This window comes from Scatophagus argus, chromosome 5 (assembly GCF_020382885.2).
Source record: "Scatophagus argus isolate fScaArg1 chromosome 5, fScaArg1.pri, whole genome shotgun sequence".
Lineage (NCBI taxonomy): Eukaryota > Metazoa > Chordata > Actinopteri > Scatophagidae > Scatophagus > Scatophagus argus.
In genome coordinates this window covers 26323832-26342348 of record NC_058497.1, presented here as the reverse complement: position 1 = coordinate 26342348, position 18517 = coordinate 26323832, and the positions used below count along the sequence as shown (strand labels likewise).

The following is an 18517-nucleotide window of genomic DNA, read 5'->3' as shown; positions in this document are numbered from 1 at the left end:
TGCTCTGCCTCTTTGATTCTAATCAAACTCCTGCCAACTTAACATCAACGGTCTGCCACACCCAGAAGACACAGTCAAACGTTTTAATGACTTAAATTAATGAAACAGAACAATGAGTCAGCACGTATGCAGTGTCAGTCGGCAGCTTAAGGAAGGAGGAAGACAAAATCCTGCCTGTCTGATTTACAGCTTCCCAAGTGCCGCCTGCCCAGGTGTGCTGCACCTGACGAGGCCTCAGCTCCGCCCACCAGCGAGCTGAAAAGCAGCCAGCAAAGGAAGACGAACTAAAGTCATGATGTCAGCTCTTCATTGTGTTACATGTTAGAATCCATAAATCTCCATACAGTCAAACATTTCACGAGCACCAACCGGACAGCGTGGTGTCACACTGAGCTCTACGAGCGGCTCCTTCATGGACATCAATACAACAACGATAACAACAATTATTAGCATATAATACAATATGGTATTCCTGCTGCCAGCGTTTGCACGACTGGTCAACTGATCACACAGTGAGAATGACAAAAGGGTTTACATTTGGGAGGTGGACTCAATTCTGGATTCAGATACAACAATAAAACAAAACCTGTGAAGGTTTCCAGGTAACAAAGCTAATATAAGAGCAATCTTTCAAGAGGAAAAGGCTGATCTGTGGTCAGACGTTTCTGTTGGTGGAACTAGAGCTTCAGGAAACATTTATTTACAACATGTCAAAAAGGAACTTGTGACGCAGGTTAATCAACCTGGGTGGTTTGGAAAGTTCTGGAAATGTTTTGAACTCTGGCCTGAAGAAAGTCCGGTTTTCATTTTTGTGTTTGGTAGACGATGACAGTCAACAGTACAAAGTATTTAAACATACATCAAAGAATGAGTGCCTTCACAGTAAAATCCTTTAGTTAAAAAAAACTTAACAGCATACTTTTAATTTTGGGAAAACAAAGTTCAGAGGACGCAGGATGAATTACACCGCGATGCTGCTGCGGGACAGCAGTTGATCAGACAGGAAGCGGCAGCATCGAGGAGCTTCAGACGTAAGCTTTAGTGGAGCTGCGGCTGTCTGAGGCCGGAGCTGCTCTGTAGATGTTCTGTCCTCGGCTCGTCGTGGTGAAGTTGTATGAAAACTGCCTGCAGGAGACAACGTGAGCTTTCTGATTTACATCCAAACACACACGATATGTTAATGATCAGCACACACTGATCACCCGATCGGTCGTAAACCCTTTCCCTCTTTGGATTTGGGTCTTAAAACTCTCTGCTAAAACAACACTGTGTGTCTAACAGTGCCCCCCTGTGGACAGCCCCCAATACTACATGCTGTGTGTTGCTGTGGGTTTACCGAGCAGGGGGGGCGAGGGAAGTCTTCCTGCAGGAGCAGCAGAGCATAGATCCTCCCAGTATGGCCAAACAGGAGGCTGCCCACCCCAGATAGAGACCAGCACCCAACTCAAACCTGCAGCACCAACACACACTGGGTTAGCAGCAGGAACACGAGCACGCACACACACACACACACACAGGGCTGTAGAGGAGTCATGTGACTGACCTGACTCCTCCGTAAAGTGGGTCGTAGAATTCATTGATGACTTTGGCAGCGTACCAGGAGACTGCAATCAGAGTGAAGACGCCTGAAAAGACACGACTTGTCATTACTGATTGGTCAAAAGAGTCAGCAGTCCAACAGAAAATCAGTCAAAATGAGCTCCAAAGTGCAGCAGGAAACCCCGCCTTCACATTCATGCATGAGTCACAACAATCCCGTGATATTCGTGTCATGACCGCTGACGTACCGGACAGGACGAACAGGATTCCTCCGGCCAGGGCGATCTGGTCTTTGACGCGCTCCGAGGTTCTGCCAATCTTGGTGCACTTGAGTCCCAGCACAGAGACGATGATGGAGGCCAGACCAACCAGCAGGGACAGGATCATCAGGGCCCTGCAGGCCTGCAGGTGAGCTGCAAACCACACAGGTGACGTTGCTAACCAACCACCTCAAATCTGTTAAGCTAGCATGTGAGCACTGGGAAATCTGACGTCTTTAGCAACACATGAACGGGCAGTTTCAGGATGTTTCAGGGTTCAGGTATGTAGCAGGTAGACCGTCCAATCATTGCACAAAAAAACGACTGGCTGCAACAGTCACGCATACCGGATTGTTTTCTTTGTCTGAGCATTGGATTCATTGATCACTGAAGTCAGCTTTAATTCAGGGAATGTATCATATTAATGAATGTGTGTGTGTGTGTGTGTGCACATGTTGACGACGCAGTGAGTCCTCACCCGGCAGTCCCAGCACCGTCTTGAACCTGCTGCACTGAATGGACCCCAGCGAGGTGGCAGCGCAGCTCATCCACAGACCTTCAAACTGCCACTGACTGGTGGTGACCGACTCCATCTGACTCTTCACCTTCCACACCTGAGAGGAGGTGCAGCTGGACTGCAGACACCAGGACACCACGCCCAGAAGCAGACCCACAACCTGCAGGCCTACCGCCATGCTGAACGTCCCCACAGACACCTGGAACACCTGCACACACAGCAGGAGGTCAGCAACACAGAGGAGTTATGGCTACCAACATCCACATCCAGCAAACACAACGTAATTACCTGTGGGGTTCCTCAGGGTTCTGTTCTTGGTCCTTTAATTTTTTTTTACATGCTAATATGTCAACTGAAGTTATGTTTAAAAACCACGTGATACTCCCAAAAACAAGACAGGTAAGTGCCTTCAAAAACGACTCCAATGACACATGAATTATTTACATGAGCAAATTCTGATTTTCCCCGTACAATAAACCAAAAGCAATGTTGGCAAAACTGTCAGACAGACAGCAGAACAAGCTGTTGACACATGTAAACACACACTGAGGCAAACGTCAGCAAACAGCTAACGTGACCAGGATCCGTCCCAGACCCACGAGGGCTGACGGGCCTTTGGGCTCTCCCATCTAAAGAAATGTATTTTAAGTTCAGTCTGAGCCTTCCTGCCACAGCTGCAGACACTTTTTAATCAAACTGTTGTCAGCAGCTGATCTGCCCACACTGACCTCCACTGCAGTCTCAGTTTAGAACCACTTCCTGCAGTTCCTGTACTACATGCGCTCTGCTTCTGTTCAGATAGTTCAAAACCTGAAACACACTCAGTGACACACACTGAAAAGGGTTTCACGTCCTCAGTGCCCAGATGAACCAGTCCGACGTGACCTCTGAAGTCCCGCTCATTTCCAACAAACACACGTCTTACCGTCAGCTGAAACTTCAGTTTTTGGCCGTCTGTTCTTCTGTGCGGCTGCTTGTCGGGTTTGTCTCAGTGATGTGAAGCGCGTCGGTCTGTCGGTCTGATCCTCCGAGTCGCTGCTGTTCAGGGTCGATGAACTCTGGCTGAGGCTGAACCGCCTCTGAACACACACGGTTATTGACACATGAGGATCCCAGAGTTTCACCTCTCGCTGTTTGTGAGGATCCTCAACTCATCTAAGTTTAATAAATCCGTTTAAAAGGCTGAAGGTGTTGGACACTTTCTTCTTTGATGAACTAACTGATCAGCTGATGAACTGATCAGCTTTACTAATGGAACTGGACCCATAAATCAGCTGCTGTGTTAATCAATAAGTACACAAATGCCATACATACAGTCAGACCTCTCTTTGAAACCAGTGGAGTCGCCCCCTGCTGGACATTCGGGAGACTGCAGGTCTAAGGCTTCACCTTCCAGCTGATTAAGTTAAAGTCATTAAAGTCTTTGTGTTGTCCGAGTAGACGATCAGAACATCGAAACAAAAACAAGCTGAACTGAAAGCTTCAACATAAACTTCAAAACTTAAACCAACAGTAAAATCTGGACGTTGCCATAAAGAATTGCCACATAAGAGCTTCAATAATTCAAAGAGAATAATTTCACTTTAATCTTGAAATAGACTGAAGTAAAATTATTTTCCTGCAAGCCCTTCAGTGATGTTTTGTGCCGTTTGTCCTTCTGTGAATCGAAGGTCTGATGGTGAAAAGCTCTCTGAGGGCAGTTAGTGAGCCGTGAGTTTGGAGTTTACATCAGGTGCAGTCACACACACACACACACAGCACTGAAACCAAACTCTGCTCTGTGTGTGTGTTTGTCTGTGTGACCGTTTGTGGACTTTAAACCGTGTTTGTCAAACTGACTTCATGTTTGCAGCTCAGTTAAAAACTCAAAACTCCTCTAACCGACTGCCTTACGGACCAGAAACCATTCAGTCCCTTTCTGACCTGCTGGAAATATGAAGGGCGCACTTTCAGTTGTAATGATGAGGACCTTCATGGACATCTGACTGCAATTCAACATGCTGAAAGTAAAAGAATGTAAAAGTCAAAACATCTGCTCCCAAAACCACAAAGATGTCTGAGATTAACTTCACAGAACCCACAAAATATTCAATTTGAGAAGCTGCATATAAAAAAATAAACTTGAGATTATTTTGTAAAATCAGTTTGAGCAATATGATGTCTTCGTGGACATCACTGACTGATTATACGTCATTGTGTGATATGAACAAACTGGAAGCTTAAATCAAATGATTTACGTGTGATTTTCATGTCGGGGATCAAAGCAAACGATTCGCCAACCGAACGAGTCGCGCCAGTCGAGTGCCGAGTCAGCAGCATCGATTCAAATCGTTTTCATTTTATTTGGAGGAAAACCAACAAACATAAATAAAGAGAAAGAAAGACAATAACATGTTGGTGAAACTCTGAACCAGAGTGACTCCTGATCGGCGTTTTTATCATGTAAATCCGTCGCTGGACTCTCACTGATTCAAATGATTAGCTGACAAAACAACATAAACTAAGAACTGCTGACCAATGAGACGTCACAACAACATCTGCTTCCGATTCACGTTGGCGACGCTGAGCAACAAACAGAAAAACGATCACAACAGTAAAATTATTATCTTCAGTCCGTCTCTGCAGGGAAGAAAAGCAGAAAAGACGAACAAATCAGAATCACTCGTGTCGCCTGACTCCATGAACACGGACACCAATCCTTATTTCTGCTGCAGGTGTTTGTGTGACATCATCACCTGATGTCCTCACGACGCCCACCTGCTTCCTGTCGACTCGTGCTGGGGAAGCAAAGCGGCTGTACATTCCATATGTCCTCATGTACTGTTTATTTTCCCATCAGCCCCGGAGGGTCAGCGTCCTCCTCCGCCGCCGTCGCCGCCGCCGCCCGGCCCTCCCCGTGTCCTCAGGTTGTGCCAAAGTTTAACAAGAGAATCTCGGTTCTTCCAGATCAACTCGTGACCAAACAGGATGTACCAGCTGGAGGAGACAGAGAGCATGATGGGAAATGAGTTCAGTCTGCGGCCACAAATACAGCAGGTCCAATGAAACTAATGCAGGCTGTTCGACCGAGACCTCAACCCAGAACGTCGGCCTCCGAGACAGCACGCTGAGCTGCATATTTACAAAGATCACACACACTCACACACACACACACACCTGGTAACACTGTTTCTGTGACACTTTAAACGCGTCAAAGGTTCAAACCAGCTGATGGAAACACATTTAATTCACATTCAGTTCCTCTGCAGGCAGAGCAGCAGCCGCCAGCCGATTAAATCTACCAATTCATGAAAAGTCCTCGCTGAAAACCATTTCTGTCCTCTGAATGTCTTCTTGCCAAACTGACCGAACACTTCGACTTAGATCAGACCGTCAGCGAGCACAGAACGGCTTGCTGTGATTGGCCCAAACAGTGACTTACACTCCAAACAAGGCTCCTCCTAAGTGAGCGGCGTGGTCGAAAAATTTCCACCCCAACACCACACCTGCCATATCCACGGCAACGATGGCCTTCAGAGCCTGCAGACAGAGAGAGGGTGAGTTTCTGACGATGCAGCTGATGAAAGGCGGAGCGGGTGGAGCAGGTCTTACGTTGGCGGCCGTGAAGGTGAACATGGGGAGGAAGATGATGGACAGTTTGGCTTCTGGCATCTTGGTGCAGACGGCAGCCAGGATGGTCATGATGGCTCCAGACTGAAAACACACCAACAACCACAATCAGTAAGCGACAACAGATCAAACATCATGATGGATTAGTGTTGATCAGAGGTTCCTCCAGCCTGCTCAGATTCACCAACTCTGACGTGGTGTCAAATCCACTACGACCTCCAACAAGCTGCTGGATGGCAGACTTGGAGTCAGCAGGCGAGTTCGGCCACAGAGTTCTGACTTGCGTTTCCTCGGAGGAACGAACGGCGATCGTGTGACGAGTTTAAAGAAACGCTAACGTTAGCTAAAGCTTGGGAGGGGAGAACATCAAAGTCAGAAATTTACAGGAAAAACTCCGACACTCTTAGACGTAACGATGATCATCGTGTGAGAAAAGCAAAGCGGCTCATTAGTCCTGCAGTGGATGAGCCAATCCAAATGTGAATCAAATTTAGCAACAAGAGCTATAGCTGTAATTTGAGCCCCCAGTTACCATCTTATCATCAGCATGTGAACCGTATGGGCATGAAGGCAGCTCTGATTGGCCACAGTGGGAAACAGACACGTGAAAACAGAAGATCAGAGATCAGCCTGTGACCTGCGCAACACGACCTGCTCACATCAGTTGTTGCCGTGACAACATACGTGTTAATCAGGACGTCCTGATGGCACACAGTCAGCTCGCCTCGTGCTGCAGCTTCCTGTTCCTATCAAACAGCGATTCACAGCCTTTTCTGCTTGTGACGCTTTGATGCGAAACAACAAATTAATCTGCTGCAGAGCGGATTCTGCTTCCACGCTGATTGTCTGCAGAGAACTCAAAACTCTGACGCAGCTGACAAGAAAGGAGCAAAGATCACAGAGATTACATGAGATAAAATAACTTCCTGCTTCCTGCCGTGGCCCCTCGTGGGGGTCTCGACCCAGAGGTCGGGAACCACTGCTGTTTGTGCACGGCGGCGTGCTGTGACTTACGGCTCCCAGAGACGGACCGAACCTCCCTGTGGCCGTCTTGCAAACGTAGCTGGCAAACGAAGAAATGACACCTGGACCAAACAGAAGAGACAAACCCGTGAGTGGAAACAGTCCAACATGAGACGACCAATCAGACGCGTGGCAGCTGCCCGGCGGGTACCTGCAGACAGGTAGACGGCCATGAACTGCTCTTTGCCCAGCATGGAGACGGCGCTGGTGGAGAAGCTCCAGAGGACGTACATGTTGGCGGCCATGTGGAGGAAAGAGAAGTGGCTGAAGCTGGACAGGAGCAGCGGGGAGCAGAGGGTCCCTGCAGGAGGACACATGACCGTTAACGCGTCCACGTGGTCGTTCATCAGCCCGATCGAACGCCCAAACCCAGCAACCACCCACGCGGTTATCAGAGGCCCAGACACGTTTTAAAAAACACCTGATGGCCTCCTGAACATCAGATTCATTTCATCGTTTTCTATTCACAGACAGAAATGCAGCAGATGATAACGTGAAGAGCTGAACCCTGAGGACTCACTGGAGGCCGGGTTGGACGTGAAGTATCTGATCATGGAGCGCTGCAGGGACGGGACCCTCCAGCAGCAGAACACCAGGGCGTTAGCAGCAATGATCCCTGGGAAAAAACACAGCGAGCTGAGGGCTGGAAGCATGACGTTTAATCTGATCCAACAGCTTGACAGCAGTGTGACAAACACACCGCGGTGGGTTCAGGCGCTCTCACCTGTGACCGTCCTCTGACCCTCACTCAAGCCGTGCCACCACTGGTTGATCTGAAACGCAAACAGCCAATCAGAGATCAAACTCGAAGCGTCATTATGACATCGTGGTAACAGAGACAACACGAACACAAACACACTTCAAATGTCCAGGACAGAATCTGACATTTTCATATTCTATAAAGAAGTTTATGACCTGTAGTTTGTGCACACCTGAGCGTAAAAAAGGCTCAGATGATGATGATGTGAAGCGAACTAAAATCGTTCTGTAACGTTAACTCTGACTCACACCTGAACCATGACACGTCAGAGATGATCCTCCTCACCTGCTTCCTGATGTCTCCTTGTTTCGGAGGCCGCAGCCTCTCCAGCCAATCAGCTTGGATCCCGTCAAAATAACTCTGGACTCGAGACTTCAGCGTCTCGTACTGCCAGATGGCCGCCGAGCCGAAGGAGCAGCCTGTAAACTGACATGGAGTTAACACCCGTGACATCACTGATGATGTCATGTCCGACCCAAACAGGTGAGCATCACCTACCCCCACAGTGAAGACAAGCGGCTTCAGGAGCCGGCCGAAGGACCGCGACGAGCCGTGCGGATCCTGTTGGTCCCAGTGGGGGGCCGAGGTCCGGCGGGGGGCCGCGGCCTCGGGGGACTCTGTGTGCGGGGATCCCAGCTCCTCCTCCACCTTCCTGGATTCTGGTTTCCTGGAGGCCTTCCTGAAGCCGCATCGCTGCTGGAAGCTGTGAGGCCACCTGCTGGACAGACAGAGGAGTCCAACAACAGAGAGTTCACACCGTTAGCCTGAACTGCATCGGCCTGCAGGTTTCGGTCCGACAGCAGTTAACCGAGTGTTCGGTCTGAAACACACCCGCTGCTTCTATCACATTCACTCAGTGACGGGAAGAATTATCAGTCTGTTTAACTCAACAGTATTTCACATTTCCCCCAACCCAACAAATCATAAAAATCTGCACGATGTTTGAATGGCGTCAGGTGATTTCCTTTCCGGCAGATTCCTTCCACTACTGTTCACTGTGTTACCGTCTCATTTGAACACACAGTTTGCACAGTAAAAACTTATTGTGATATTTTAGAAGAAAGTGATAAATTTAATCATTAAAGATTATTTAAGATAGTTTTAAGAAGAACCCAACAGAGCTGCGTTAGCTACCTTGCTAACATTACCCGCTAACGCCCAATTAAATCCAACTGTCCTTGAACGCTAACAGAGCTAGCTAAGCAGCGGACAACCGTCGGTCTGTCAGCCGGAACCGGCGCTCCCCTTTCGCCTGTGGTCACTGACCTGCCTCCCCTCGCTGGGCACCGTAAAACATCTTCTCCGGTCAGTCTGAGCAGAACGGAGCAGTTCCTCCACGCCATGGTGGAGCCTGGTGACCCCGACCGACCGACCCCAGCAGGTCGTTCATTTCCGGGTCAACTAGGAGCTGCGAGCGCCCGCCGGAAGAAAAACAGCGACGCGTAGAGGACAGAGGCGAGAACTGCGCACCCGAGACAACAAAACAATCCACCCGTGTGAAGTGTGCGTCAACAGCATGAGCCACAACTTCCGTCTGTGACTTTCAAAGTAAAATAAAGCCCACGTAGATAAATTAAATTGGAAATTAAAACTTTTTACACACATAAGGTAAATTCTCAACACATTTATAAAATTTGAGCGGCAAAAAAATGCAAGCAGTGGCTTTCTTGCATATATTTATGTTCCATCCTATGAATCTGTCCCTTTCTCCGCATACCCATATCTTCTGTAGATACATTTTATATTGTCGTTTACAGAAACTCTGATGTGCACTGTCTTTGTCAAATAATCACCTTTAATAACACGACTGAAGAAACCAAATATTTTGCGTCAACTAGTAAACAGTGCAACCAGCCCCCCTAAACGAACCGGTGCCTTTATTTTGAAGACGGTGAGCAGCGGAAGTGCGCTTGTTATTTCCGGCGGTTGTGTTTGGTGTGGTCTGTCTCGGCTCGGCTCGGAACGAACCAGCAGCAGTAGTGCCAGCAGAAGTAAAGCTGTGTGTGACCGCGGAGGAAAGATGGCGGCCCCTGCTCTCTCCAGTCGGGCTGGTTCGGCGGGCAGCCTCGGGAACAGTCCCACCACGGCCGCGGGCAGGCTGCCGCACGGCGGCGGCGTAGGGCCCGAGCTCGACTTCAGGTCGGCGGCCCGTATGGAGGACCTGAACCGGCTCATCCAGGAATTCAGCAAGCACGACCAGCGGGAGTACGACGACCAGCGGGCTCTGGAGATCCACACAGCCAAGGACTTCATCTTCTCCATGCTGGGTGAGGGGACACGCACGCAGACACCGAGCCGAGCACCGTTATCTCACCGCACGGTAAACCGTGTTGTCTCCCGTCGAGAGGAGGATGCAGACTCCACCTGCTCTCGTGCTGCACCTGTTTTGTTTAGACATCAGGCTCAGATGTAAAGAGCAGCACTGGCGCATGTGTAATGTGGCTGTTTGTCACTCTGGTCTCGGAGGGGCTGAGGCCGGTCCACCTGTGCACACGTCAGGTGAGAGTCAGACGTGCTCCACCTGCTGAGCTCACCTGCGCTCGCGGCTCTCCGTCTGAACTAACATTTAGCAGACCGCAGAGGTGTCCCGAGGTCTGTGCGGTCTGGAACAGGATTTTACAATCCTTTAAAGTTCTCACAGCAGCAGTTGTTTTGTCTTTTATGTTACAAAGTCGTGTTGCAACTGGCGCTTCAGGTGATTAGTCGATTGAACGCGGCTGCCCTCACTGATCGATTAAACTCCTTACATTTGTTTAAACAAGTACAGGACCATCTGCAGTTACCGTAAAAGTTGAGTCTTGTTTGACTTTTTTGCTGGATGCCTGCGTCAGGATGGGGTGCTCTCATTGAAGTGAATGGGAAAGTTGCACACACACACACACACACACACACACACACACACACAGGCGTACAGTCAGATTTAGTCATTAAATGCGACATTTCTTGAGCGCACTGACTGACTGCAGCAGACCAAAAGGTTTCCTCTTGTCTCGGATGCAGTTCGGATGTTCTTGAATCTCAGCTGTCATGTTGTGGACAGGTGTGGACACAGGTGGACTGAGGCGTCCGGTCCTGGAAACAACCAGAGCTGCTGATGTTCACAGCTTGTGTGCGTCCAGTTTGTCAGACGGTCACGTAGGTGAATCGGATCAACAGCCTGACGGATTCTCTTCAAAAGCTCTTCAGTCAGATCACCAGACTCCCTCATATCAACCTCATGTCGGCAGTTTAACAGGCCTAAATCACCAAACGCAAATAGAAACTGCTGAGTCATGGGAAAGGAGGGCAGAGCGGCTGTCAGGAGCCAATCAGACGAGACCCTCCGCAGTCGGACTGTTTGGACTCTTCTGTGAACGTGTAAACTCTTCCTGCTTTAACAGCTCTCATTTCCGTACTTCTGCAGAGCCATTTTCACAGAAGTTAAGTCGAACCAAACATGTTTTAACAGATTGAATGTGCAGGTCAGGTTCATTGTGCCACGACTGTAACTCATCTCTTCTGTGCGAAGGCGTCGTGATGATGGACGGACGTATTGGTGATCAGCGGCTCACACGGCAGGAAGATGAAGAGCGAAATCGTTTACTAACTCTGTGAAACAGTGAAAAGCACCAAACGAATCGTGTCTTCCCACTCTGCTGCAGCACAGGAATGCAGTCATCAGCCAGGAAGTGTGTGTGTGTGTGTGTGTGTCAGCCTCTTTACTTTGCTTTGAGCCCAGCAGAGTGGAAAACCAGTCCTGACCAGCTCAGTCCAACTGTTGAGACTGAACACAATAACGCGTTCCGGTCTGGTGCAGTCCAGACTCCTCAAGGTTCCAAACATGAGATCGGATCTGAAAGGGGCCTGAAGGTAAACAGTCCTGATCCAGGCTGTGCCGGACCTGAACAGACCCAAACAGCAGCGCTGTGAGCAGCATGGAGATGTTAAACAGCAGCGGTTCATGTGCCAGCTCACATTTTGGCCGCCTCAGAAGCACATTTTTCTGTTGTGATGAAGACGATGCTGATGCTGCACCACCTGATAAGAGCTGACAGACCTCAGATCCACTCAGGAGTCAGACATGTTGACACGCAGACCTGAGACCTGCGGCAATACGCCAAAACCCTACCAGATCTAGTTAGACTGGAGGGACCTGGTCCGGCTCAGGTCAGGTTTCTGGCTGTCAGCCGGCGGAGTCGCGTCGATGTCTTGTAGCAGTTGATATCCCAGCAGGCCCTGCAGCTGTCAGGATGGATCCGATTCTGAAGTCTGATTGGAGTTGGAGGAAGACGTTGGTCAATCCAAAATACTGAAGCAGACTGATGCCTGCTTCACACACAATACATACACAATAAGACAGCATTTCATGCTCCGCTGTGAGTATTTGTGTGTAATATGATGGTGTAGTTCTTTATCTGATTGTGTCTTTCCTCCTCTGTCTCACAGGAATGGTCCAGAAGTTGGACCAAAAGCTCCCAGTGGCCAATGAGTACCTCCTCCTGTCAGGAGGTGTTCGGGAGGGTGTGGTGGACATGGACTTGGACGAGCTGAGCGTCTATGCACGTGGCACAGACTACGACATGGACTTCACCCTGCTGGTCCCAGCACTCAAACTCCATGACCGCAACCAGCCGGTGACCCTGGACATGAGGCACTCGGCCCTGGGCCACTCCTGGCTCAGCCTCCGCCTCTTTGACGAAGGAACCATCAACAAGTGGAAGGACTGCTGCACCATCGTGGACCACATCAATGGGACCACCAACTACTTCTTCTCTCCAACGCTGGTTGCCGACTGGTTCTACCAGTCCATCTCCCTGGTGCTGCTGGAGGTGCAGAAGAAGCCACAGAGAGGGATGCCGAGAGTGGAGAAGGTGGAGCGGAACGGCACCATCATCTCCGTCATCCTGGGTGTCGGGAGCAGCCGGATGCTCTACGACATCGTTCCTGTGGTGTCTTTTAAAGGCTGGCCAGCTGTGGCTCAGAGTTGGCTGATGGAGAACCACTTCTGGGATGGGAAGATCACCGAGGAGGAGGTCATCAGCGGCTTCTACCTCGTCCCTGCGTGCTCCCACAAAGGCCGCAAGGAGAACGAGTGGCGCCTGTCATTCGCCCGCAGCGAAGTGCAGCTGAAGAAGTGCATCTCTTCCAGCCTGATGCAGGCGTACCAGGCCTGTAAAGCCATCATAATTAAGCTCCTGTCCCGCCCCAAAGCCATCAGCCCCTACCACCTCCGCAGCATCATGCTGTGGGCTTGCGACCGCCTCCCCGCCAACTACCTTGCGCAGGACGACTTCTCCGCCCACTTCCTGCTGGGCTTGATCGACGACCTGCAGCACTGCCTCGTCAACAAGATGTGCCCCAATTACTTCATTCCCCAGTGCAACATGCTGGAGCACCTGTCGGACGAGACGGCCATGCTCCACGCCCGCAAACTCTCCTCAGTGCGCTCCGACCCGGCCGAGCACCTCCGCACCACCATTGAGCACGCCAAGGCCGCCAACAGGCTGACAGTGGACCTGCAGTGGCGAGGCAGCGCCAACAACCTGCCGTCACCGCAGTCCGACGCCGGCGGAGAGAACCAGCCAGACGACCGGCTGGCCAAGAAGCTTCAGCAGCTGGTAACAGAGAATCCTGGGAAATCCATCTCGGTCTTCATCAACCCGGACGACGTCACACGGCCGCATTTCCGCATCGACGACAAGTTCTTCTGAGACAACGTTCTCCCAGACCTCGTCCTCCTCCTCCTCCCCTTCGTCTCTGCCTTTCTTCTCCTCGCCTGGTGCCCCACCTCCTCTGAAACTTTATTTTTTACATTTTTTATGTTTCTCTGCCACAGAGTGAAGTGAGGTGATCGTCTAGTTGTGTCTGCCACAGTTTTTTATTTTTTTATTTTTATTTTTCTATTCCCTTTCCCCTCTTCCCTCCTCTTTCACTGTGTGCCCTGTGTTTTTTTACCTGCTGAATGCCTTTTAAATAGACCGCTGAATAGCATCGGGTTGATTTTAAACATGAAGGACGAGGTGAAAATCCACCTTAGGATGGGACTGCTGTTCCTGTGTTTACTTAAGTTATCAGGGATCCTGGAAATGAGAGGAAACCAACAACTCCTGAAAGCGTCTCAGGAGGTCGTTTAAAGTATAGTTTGGGTTCACTGACGCAGTTGAGGGTGTAGTGAAGCTGTAGCTGATGCAGAACTTTGCAAAAATCGCACCAAATAGTCAATAGAAAACTAAATGTTTGAGCAAAGATCTTATAACTTCTGATCACAGAAGTTCTGTTTTTCTGTAATAATTCAGCGATTTATTAAATCCTCAAAACTCTAAAATTACTCACAGATTAATCCTCATAGTTTCCAGAGTTATGAGACAAGTTCCCTCGTGATTAAAGGTGAGCAGCTCAAACATTATCTCTTGATCGTGACGATACGGCGAGTCCTCGCTGTGAGATCCTGTCTGACATTCAAGCCCAGTGTTAATGACAGACTTTTAGAGGAATTTATGTGAACATTTCTGATAAATTTTAGTTTTCTAACGGCTTCGACGTGCAGCAGCGTGTGTTTTTCCAACACAAACTCATCAGACATTTGAAACTCGTCAGATGCAGCAGCTCAGCGTCGTTCATGATTTCCCACCAAGCCTGGAACAGCAGCAGCAACACTACAGCGACTTGTCAAACACATTGAGGAGTTGGGGATGCCAAATGGCGCGTCTCAGACTTAGGAATTCAGATGAAGGAGTTCTGTTAGAAGGTGGATTTTGTCCCTCTGAGGAATGTCTTGGTCCTGCTGAGGGGTGATGGTACTAATGTCTTAGAAACTAACTGTAAATAGGACAAAACTGACTGGACACTGATCTGTGTAGACAGAAAGAGATACTTAGTGACTGCTGATGTGTGGACTACTTTTCGTCTAATTTTGCACAGAATGTAAAAAAACACTTTTCCTTCTCGATGGTGGACGTCGTGTCCGTCCTGATTCTGAAATGATGTGTCATATCAGTAGACAGCCGACGCGACTGAACAATGGTCATAATGCATGCTTTACATGTGTATATTAGCCAGTGGAATAGCACCAAGTACCCAGTGATACTGCAGTAACATTTCATCATCAGAGTCTCAAAATGTGCTGACCAGCTTGACGAGATGTTGACGTGACTGTTTGCCGTCTCCTTTCGAGACCCGGTGAGAATCGTTTTCACCGTCTGTGTGATCAGAAGCTGAGTGAAGTCTGTGGAAGCTAATCAGAATTTGATGTAAAACCCCACAGCTGCGGTGGGTATTTTGTGCATCTGCATTTCTTTATGTTTCAGCTTTATGTTGGGACAACGCAGTACGTTATTTATACGTTAAAATCATTTTTTGCCTCGAAACAGCTGGTTTTGTCACCACAGGCACAGCTGGAAAAATATCCACTTTCCGTGCCACAAAATTGGCTACAAACTGTCCCAGCAGTCCCTGAAATGAGCCATTTTCATCCAGGTCTCCTCCAGGTGTCGCACCGGCCCACCTGCGGATGAGGCGCATTCTGGAAATGTTGATCCGTACAAAACGTGTTCAAGTAAAACATGGGTGACTTGCAGAAACACACAGTTCTGATGTTTTATTCTGGTGATGGGGCTGACTTTTACGCAGAAACCGTCTGACGTGAGGCGAGAGCGACGAGAAAAATCAACCGACCAATCAGACCTGAGTACGTAGCCTGACTGTGTACTTGCAGCTTGACTTCTCCACAGCTTAACACTCAGGTTAATGTGATGCATTGTGACCATTTTCAGGTTAAGTGTCTCAGAATATTCCTTTAGACGTGACATCGCTGCATCCACTTATTCCTGTCACTTTGATTGGTTTTCATTGTTTGGATCAGAAGTGATCACACGTTTCCGTAAGCTTCACTGTGTCTGTACGACCTCCTGTGTTTTGTCACCTGACTGATATTTTGTTCCTGCTGCTTTTATTTGAGTTTTTAACGTGTGGGGGGATCAGCCGTCCTTCAACGCAGCTGGCTCACGAAGCGAATCCACCTGACGGGTCCCAGTTCCAGTCCCATGAAGCTGCTGGACAAAGCGTCAGAGTCCCAGAGTCAGGAGGTTCAGGACTTCCTTCAGGGATTTATCAAAGATGTTGATCTCAGCTTTACAAACAATACTGATGTGAACCCCTCAGAGTTTTAAGGTAGATCTCAGCAGTTAGATAATATCAGCTGACCAGTTCATCATCCCAGCTGCATCAGCGACAAAAATAATAAAACTGACTGAGTCCAGCATCATGGGAGTCGATCCTGAGCTGGTTGTGTTGAAGGTGAGTCGGGTCCCACTTTTTGTTTCCTTTGTGTTCTCGGCTGTCCAAACATTTCCAGAAAAAATACCAAAAACCCCCTGCAGATATCTGACCGGCAATGTGCTCCATATCCTCATCCTCAAGTGCAATTAGTGACACACACACACATATATATATATATCATGTAGCATCAAGACTAGAAGACACACCAACTCCGTTAAAGCTGGTTTTAATGAAGACACTAACAGACCACAGGACACCGAACACACACACACACACTCTCACTCAGAGGTTTTTCACACCATCAAAGTGCCACACACTCCCGCTCGGTGGAAATGTAATCAGTGTGTTCTTCAGAGCTCCATGACCTTTGACTTTGCTGTCCTCTCTGTTTGTTCAGACCCTTTCGACTGTGAGTTTTTATTTTCTTTGTTCTCTTGCTGCTCTGCTTATTATTCCAGTGATGGATTTCTTTATGCAATGTTGACTTGGATGGTCGAAGCCTTCAGATGGCAGCTCCTCCCGTCTGTTAAGGTCCACCGCTATAATTCACTGTACAGTAGAGTCATAAAGTCTTTTAACCAGAACCTCAGGCTGTTCTCGTGAGTTATTACAATCTGTGTAAGGTGTGTAAGCTCTGGTCACGGTCTTAGTTTAAAAGATCAAAAAGTGAATTAGTTTTATCAGCTTTGGAACCACAGTAGGGCCAATATGGCTACTAGCTTCACGGCTAACTGAGCTAACAGCAGTCATAGCTCCAGCTGGAGATAACCACAGATCAGTATAGTGAGCAGCAGTTGGCAGTTGCTCTTGTGATGTGCTGCCTCGAGTATTTTTGGGCTTGGATTTTACAAGCTGCTCCTTTAAGTCTGCAGCACACGCTTCAAGGGCTTCACATGCAAAACGGACAATGAATGAACGGAGGAACAATCTTGTTGTCCTGCTGGATTTGGCCTGGATGCCTGAATGATGGAGGCCCAGGATCCGAACCCTGGGGATCTCGGCTCAGGCTGTCAGCGGGAAAGCGTACCTCAGCACTGATTCCTTCAAAATGAAAATTTAGTTCTTGGTTTTACAGTTAACTTACGCTTCTTCATTTGCCAGTTGAAATGTAATTTTAAATCTCTAGAAGCTCCGAAAGGTGGTGTCTATTCAGATTCCCTGTGGCGTCATGACGAATCGTATCTGACTGCACTGGTTCTCTTCATTGTTCGTGTGGGTGTGAGATGTTTAAAAAAACATGGATGGCTGCAGCGAAGTGTTATGGTTTAAAGCTAACGACGAGTTGGTAAGCTACTAATCTGAACTTTTAAACTGCAGCTGATGGCATTTAGTCACCAAGTTTTAGCCAAGCAGCTAACAAGCTCAGCATTTAAGTGGTTCAGATCCAACTGCAGATACGATAATCAACTCCTGTGAGTTCAGGCATGTCAAACTGGTCCACAGGAGGGCCGGTGTGGCTGCAGGTTTTCTTTCCAACCAAGTAGCAGCACACCAGACTTGACTCATTTAATCAACTGATCTCCGTCTTCAGACAGCTGATTGGTCAAACGGTGTGCTCTTGGTTGGTTGGCACAAAAACCTGCAGCCACACCGGCCCTCCTGTGGACCAGTTTGACACATGTAGGGCTCTTCAGTGTAATTTGAAAGCAGTTACCCTTCACTTCCACCAGGGGGTACCAATGAACCTTTGTGCAGAGGAGGAATGATGCTGTTCAGATGCTGGTCATTCAGATGGAGGGAGCTGCCATCTGAGCGTCTGCTGTTTCCATTGAACCTCCTCCTGTGATGTGTGTTTACTGTTGTAAAAAGCACTTGATAAAATAACTCAAACTGTCTGCCTGACTGCCCCTCTGATCCTTAGTCCAGATCACTTTCAGTCCACATTCAGCATCCACTTCAGCTCCTGCGAATCAGAGGACACCAATTCAAACTGAAGAAATTTAAATGCAGCCTGTTTTTGTGTTGGCCACCAGGGGGCAGAATAAATTCACAACCAGATGTGAACTCAACATCTGACAATATTAAGAAGTTGATACTAACATATTGGCAAACAGCTGCTGCCTTCCTTATCCAGGTGACACAAGGCAGGTCTCCATAGAGGATGAATTTCCCACAGTTCAGGTTGTCTTAAATGCAGCATTACTCTCCACCCTCTCCTCTGCGCTCCTCTCTTCCTCTGTGGTATTTGTCAGCTTCCTGTTGTCTCAGCACCTGTCCTCCACCTGCTTTCACACTTCCTGCTGCGTTATTGCTCATCTCTTCTTCTTCCTCGTCGTCATCAGAACGTTTGCTCCTTCTGCTGCCAACACTGAAGGTGGCAGCCATCTGTTTTCCTGCTGGCATCACAGTAACCATAGAAACACTGCTGACGACAAACCAAAAATCACTGAGAGCTCACCTGGCCCCACCTGGTCACCAGTTAAAACACTCCCTGTAGCTAACAGTAACACTGATCTGTATTACTTAATTAGAGTCAGATTTGTTCTTGAGGAGTACTTTCAAAATACTAAAATATTCCAAAGTATGTGTTCATGTTAATATCAGCACACCGAC

General features: G+C 48.6%; 3 protein-coding genes across 9 annotated transcripts; 1 reads left to right on the top strand and 2 right to left on the bottom strand.

Annotated features, from left to right (window-relative positions):
* Window positions 1-69: 69 nt before the first annotated feature.
* Window positions 70-3491, bottom strand: LOC124059754 (claudin-1-like). Of its 2 annotated transcripts, none has more exons than XM_046390054.1 (6): window positions 3242-3491; window positions 2278-2524; window positions 1788-1952; window positions 1544-1625; window positions 1337-1450; window positions 70-1125 (listed from the first exon to the last, which is right to left on the bottom strand). In XM_046390054.1, exons 2-6 carry the CDS (start codon window positions 2492-2494, stop codon window positions 1026-1028), a joined length of 678 nt encoding a protein of 225 aa, XP_046246010.1. In that variant the 5' UTR covers window positions 2495-2524; window positions 3242-3491; the 3' UTR covers window positions 70-1025. The 2 variants fall into 2 exon arrangements, with proteins under 2 accessions (XP_046246010.1, XP_046246011.1); XM_046390055.1 differs by lacking the exon at window positions 3242-3491 and adding an exon at window positions 2605-2952.
* Window positions 3492-4634: 1143 nt separating this feature from the next.
* LOC124059751 (presenilins-associated rhomboid-like protein, mitochondrial) lies at window positions 4635-9147 on the bottom strand. 5 transcript variants are annotated; one of them, XM_046390041.1, is made up of 10 exons: window positions 8975-9147; window positions 8207-8426; window positions 7994-8134; window positions 7673-7721; window positions 7469-7564; window positions 7100-7249; window positions 6940-7010; window positions 5908-6009; window positions 5738-5835; window positions 4635-5292 (listed from the first exon to the last, which is right to left on the bottom strand). In XM_046390041.1, exons 1-10 carry the CDS (start codon window positions 9049-9051, stop codon window positions 5166-5168), a joined length of 1131 nt encoding a protein of 376 aa, XP_046245997.1. In that variant the 5' UTR covers window positions 9052-9147; the 3' UTR covers window positions 4635-5165. The 5 variants fall into 5 exon arrangements, with proteins under 5 accessions (XP_046245997.1, XP_046245998.1, XP_046246000.1 ...); XM_046390042.1 differs by having other exon boundaries at window positions 8207-8423; XM_046390044.1 differs by having other exon boundaries at window positions 7994-8127; window positions 8975-9132.
* A 502-nt stretch (window positions 9148-9649) lies between these two features.
* Window positions 9650-16548, top strand: LOC124059750 (protein MB21D2). Of its 2 annotated transcripts, none has more exons than XM_046390039.1 (2): window positions 9650-9975; window positions 12134-16548. In XM_046390039.1, exons 1-2 carry the CDS (start codon window positions 9729-9731, stop codon window positions 13396-13398), a joined length of 1512 nt encoding a protein of 503 aa, XP_046245995.1. In that variant the 5' UTR covers window positions 9650-9728; the 3' UTR covers window positions 13399-16548. The 2 variants fall into 2 exon arrangements, with proteins under 2 accessions (XP_046245995.1, XP_046245996.1); XM_046390040.1 differs by having other exon boundaries at window positions 9837-10207.
* Window positions 16549-18517: the final 1969 nt, after the last annotated feature.

Bases quoted from the DNA above. Each gene is read 5' to 3' on its own strand.
- LOC124059754 (XM_046390054.1), bottom strand. From the start codon at position 2,494: ATGGCGGTAGGCCTGCAGGTTGTGGGTCTGCTTCTGGGCGTGGTGTCC. The intron at 1,953-2,277 runs GTGAGGACTCAC...TGTGGTTTGCAG, and splicing joins GACGGTGCTGGGACTGCCGG to CTCACCTGCAGGCCTGCAGG. The intron at 1,451-1,543 runs GTCAGTCACATG...TTGGTGCTGCAG, and splicing joins CCACTTTACGGAGGAGTCAG to GTTTGAGTTGGGTGCTGGTC.
- LOC124059751 (XM_046390041.1), bottom strand. From the start codon at position 9,051: ATGGCGTGGAGGAACTGCTCCGTTCTGCTCAGACTGACCGGAGAAGAT. The intron at 8,427-8,974 runs GTCAGTGACCAC...CTGTCTGTCCAG, and splicing joins TGCCCAGCGAGGGGAGGCAG to CAGGTGGCCTCACAGCTTCC. The intron at 8,135-8,206 runs GTAGGTGATGCT...ACTCCATGTCAG, and splicing joins CGCTTGTCTTCACTGTGGGG to TTTACAGGCTGCTCCTTCGG.
- LOC124059750 (XM_046390039.1), top strand. From the start codon at position 9,729: ATGGCGGCCCCTGCTCTCTCCAGTCGGGCTGGTTCGGCGGGCAGCCTC. The intron at 9,976-12,133 runs GTGAGGGGACAC...TCTGTCTCACAG, and splicing joins CTTCATCTTCTCCATGCTGG to GAATGGTCCAGAAGTTGGAC.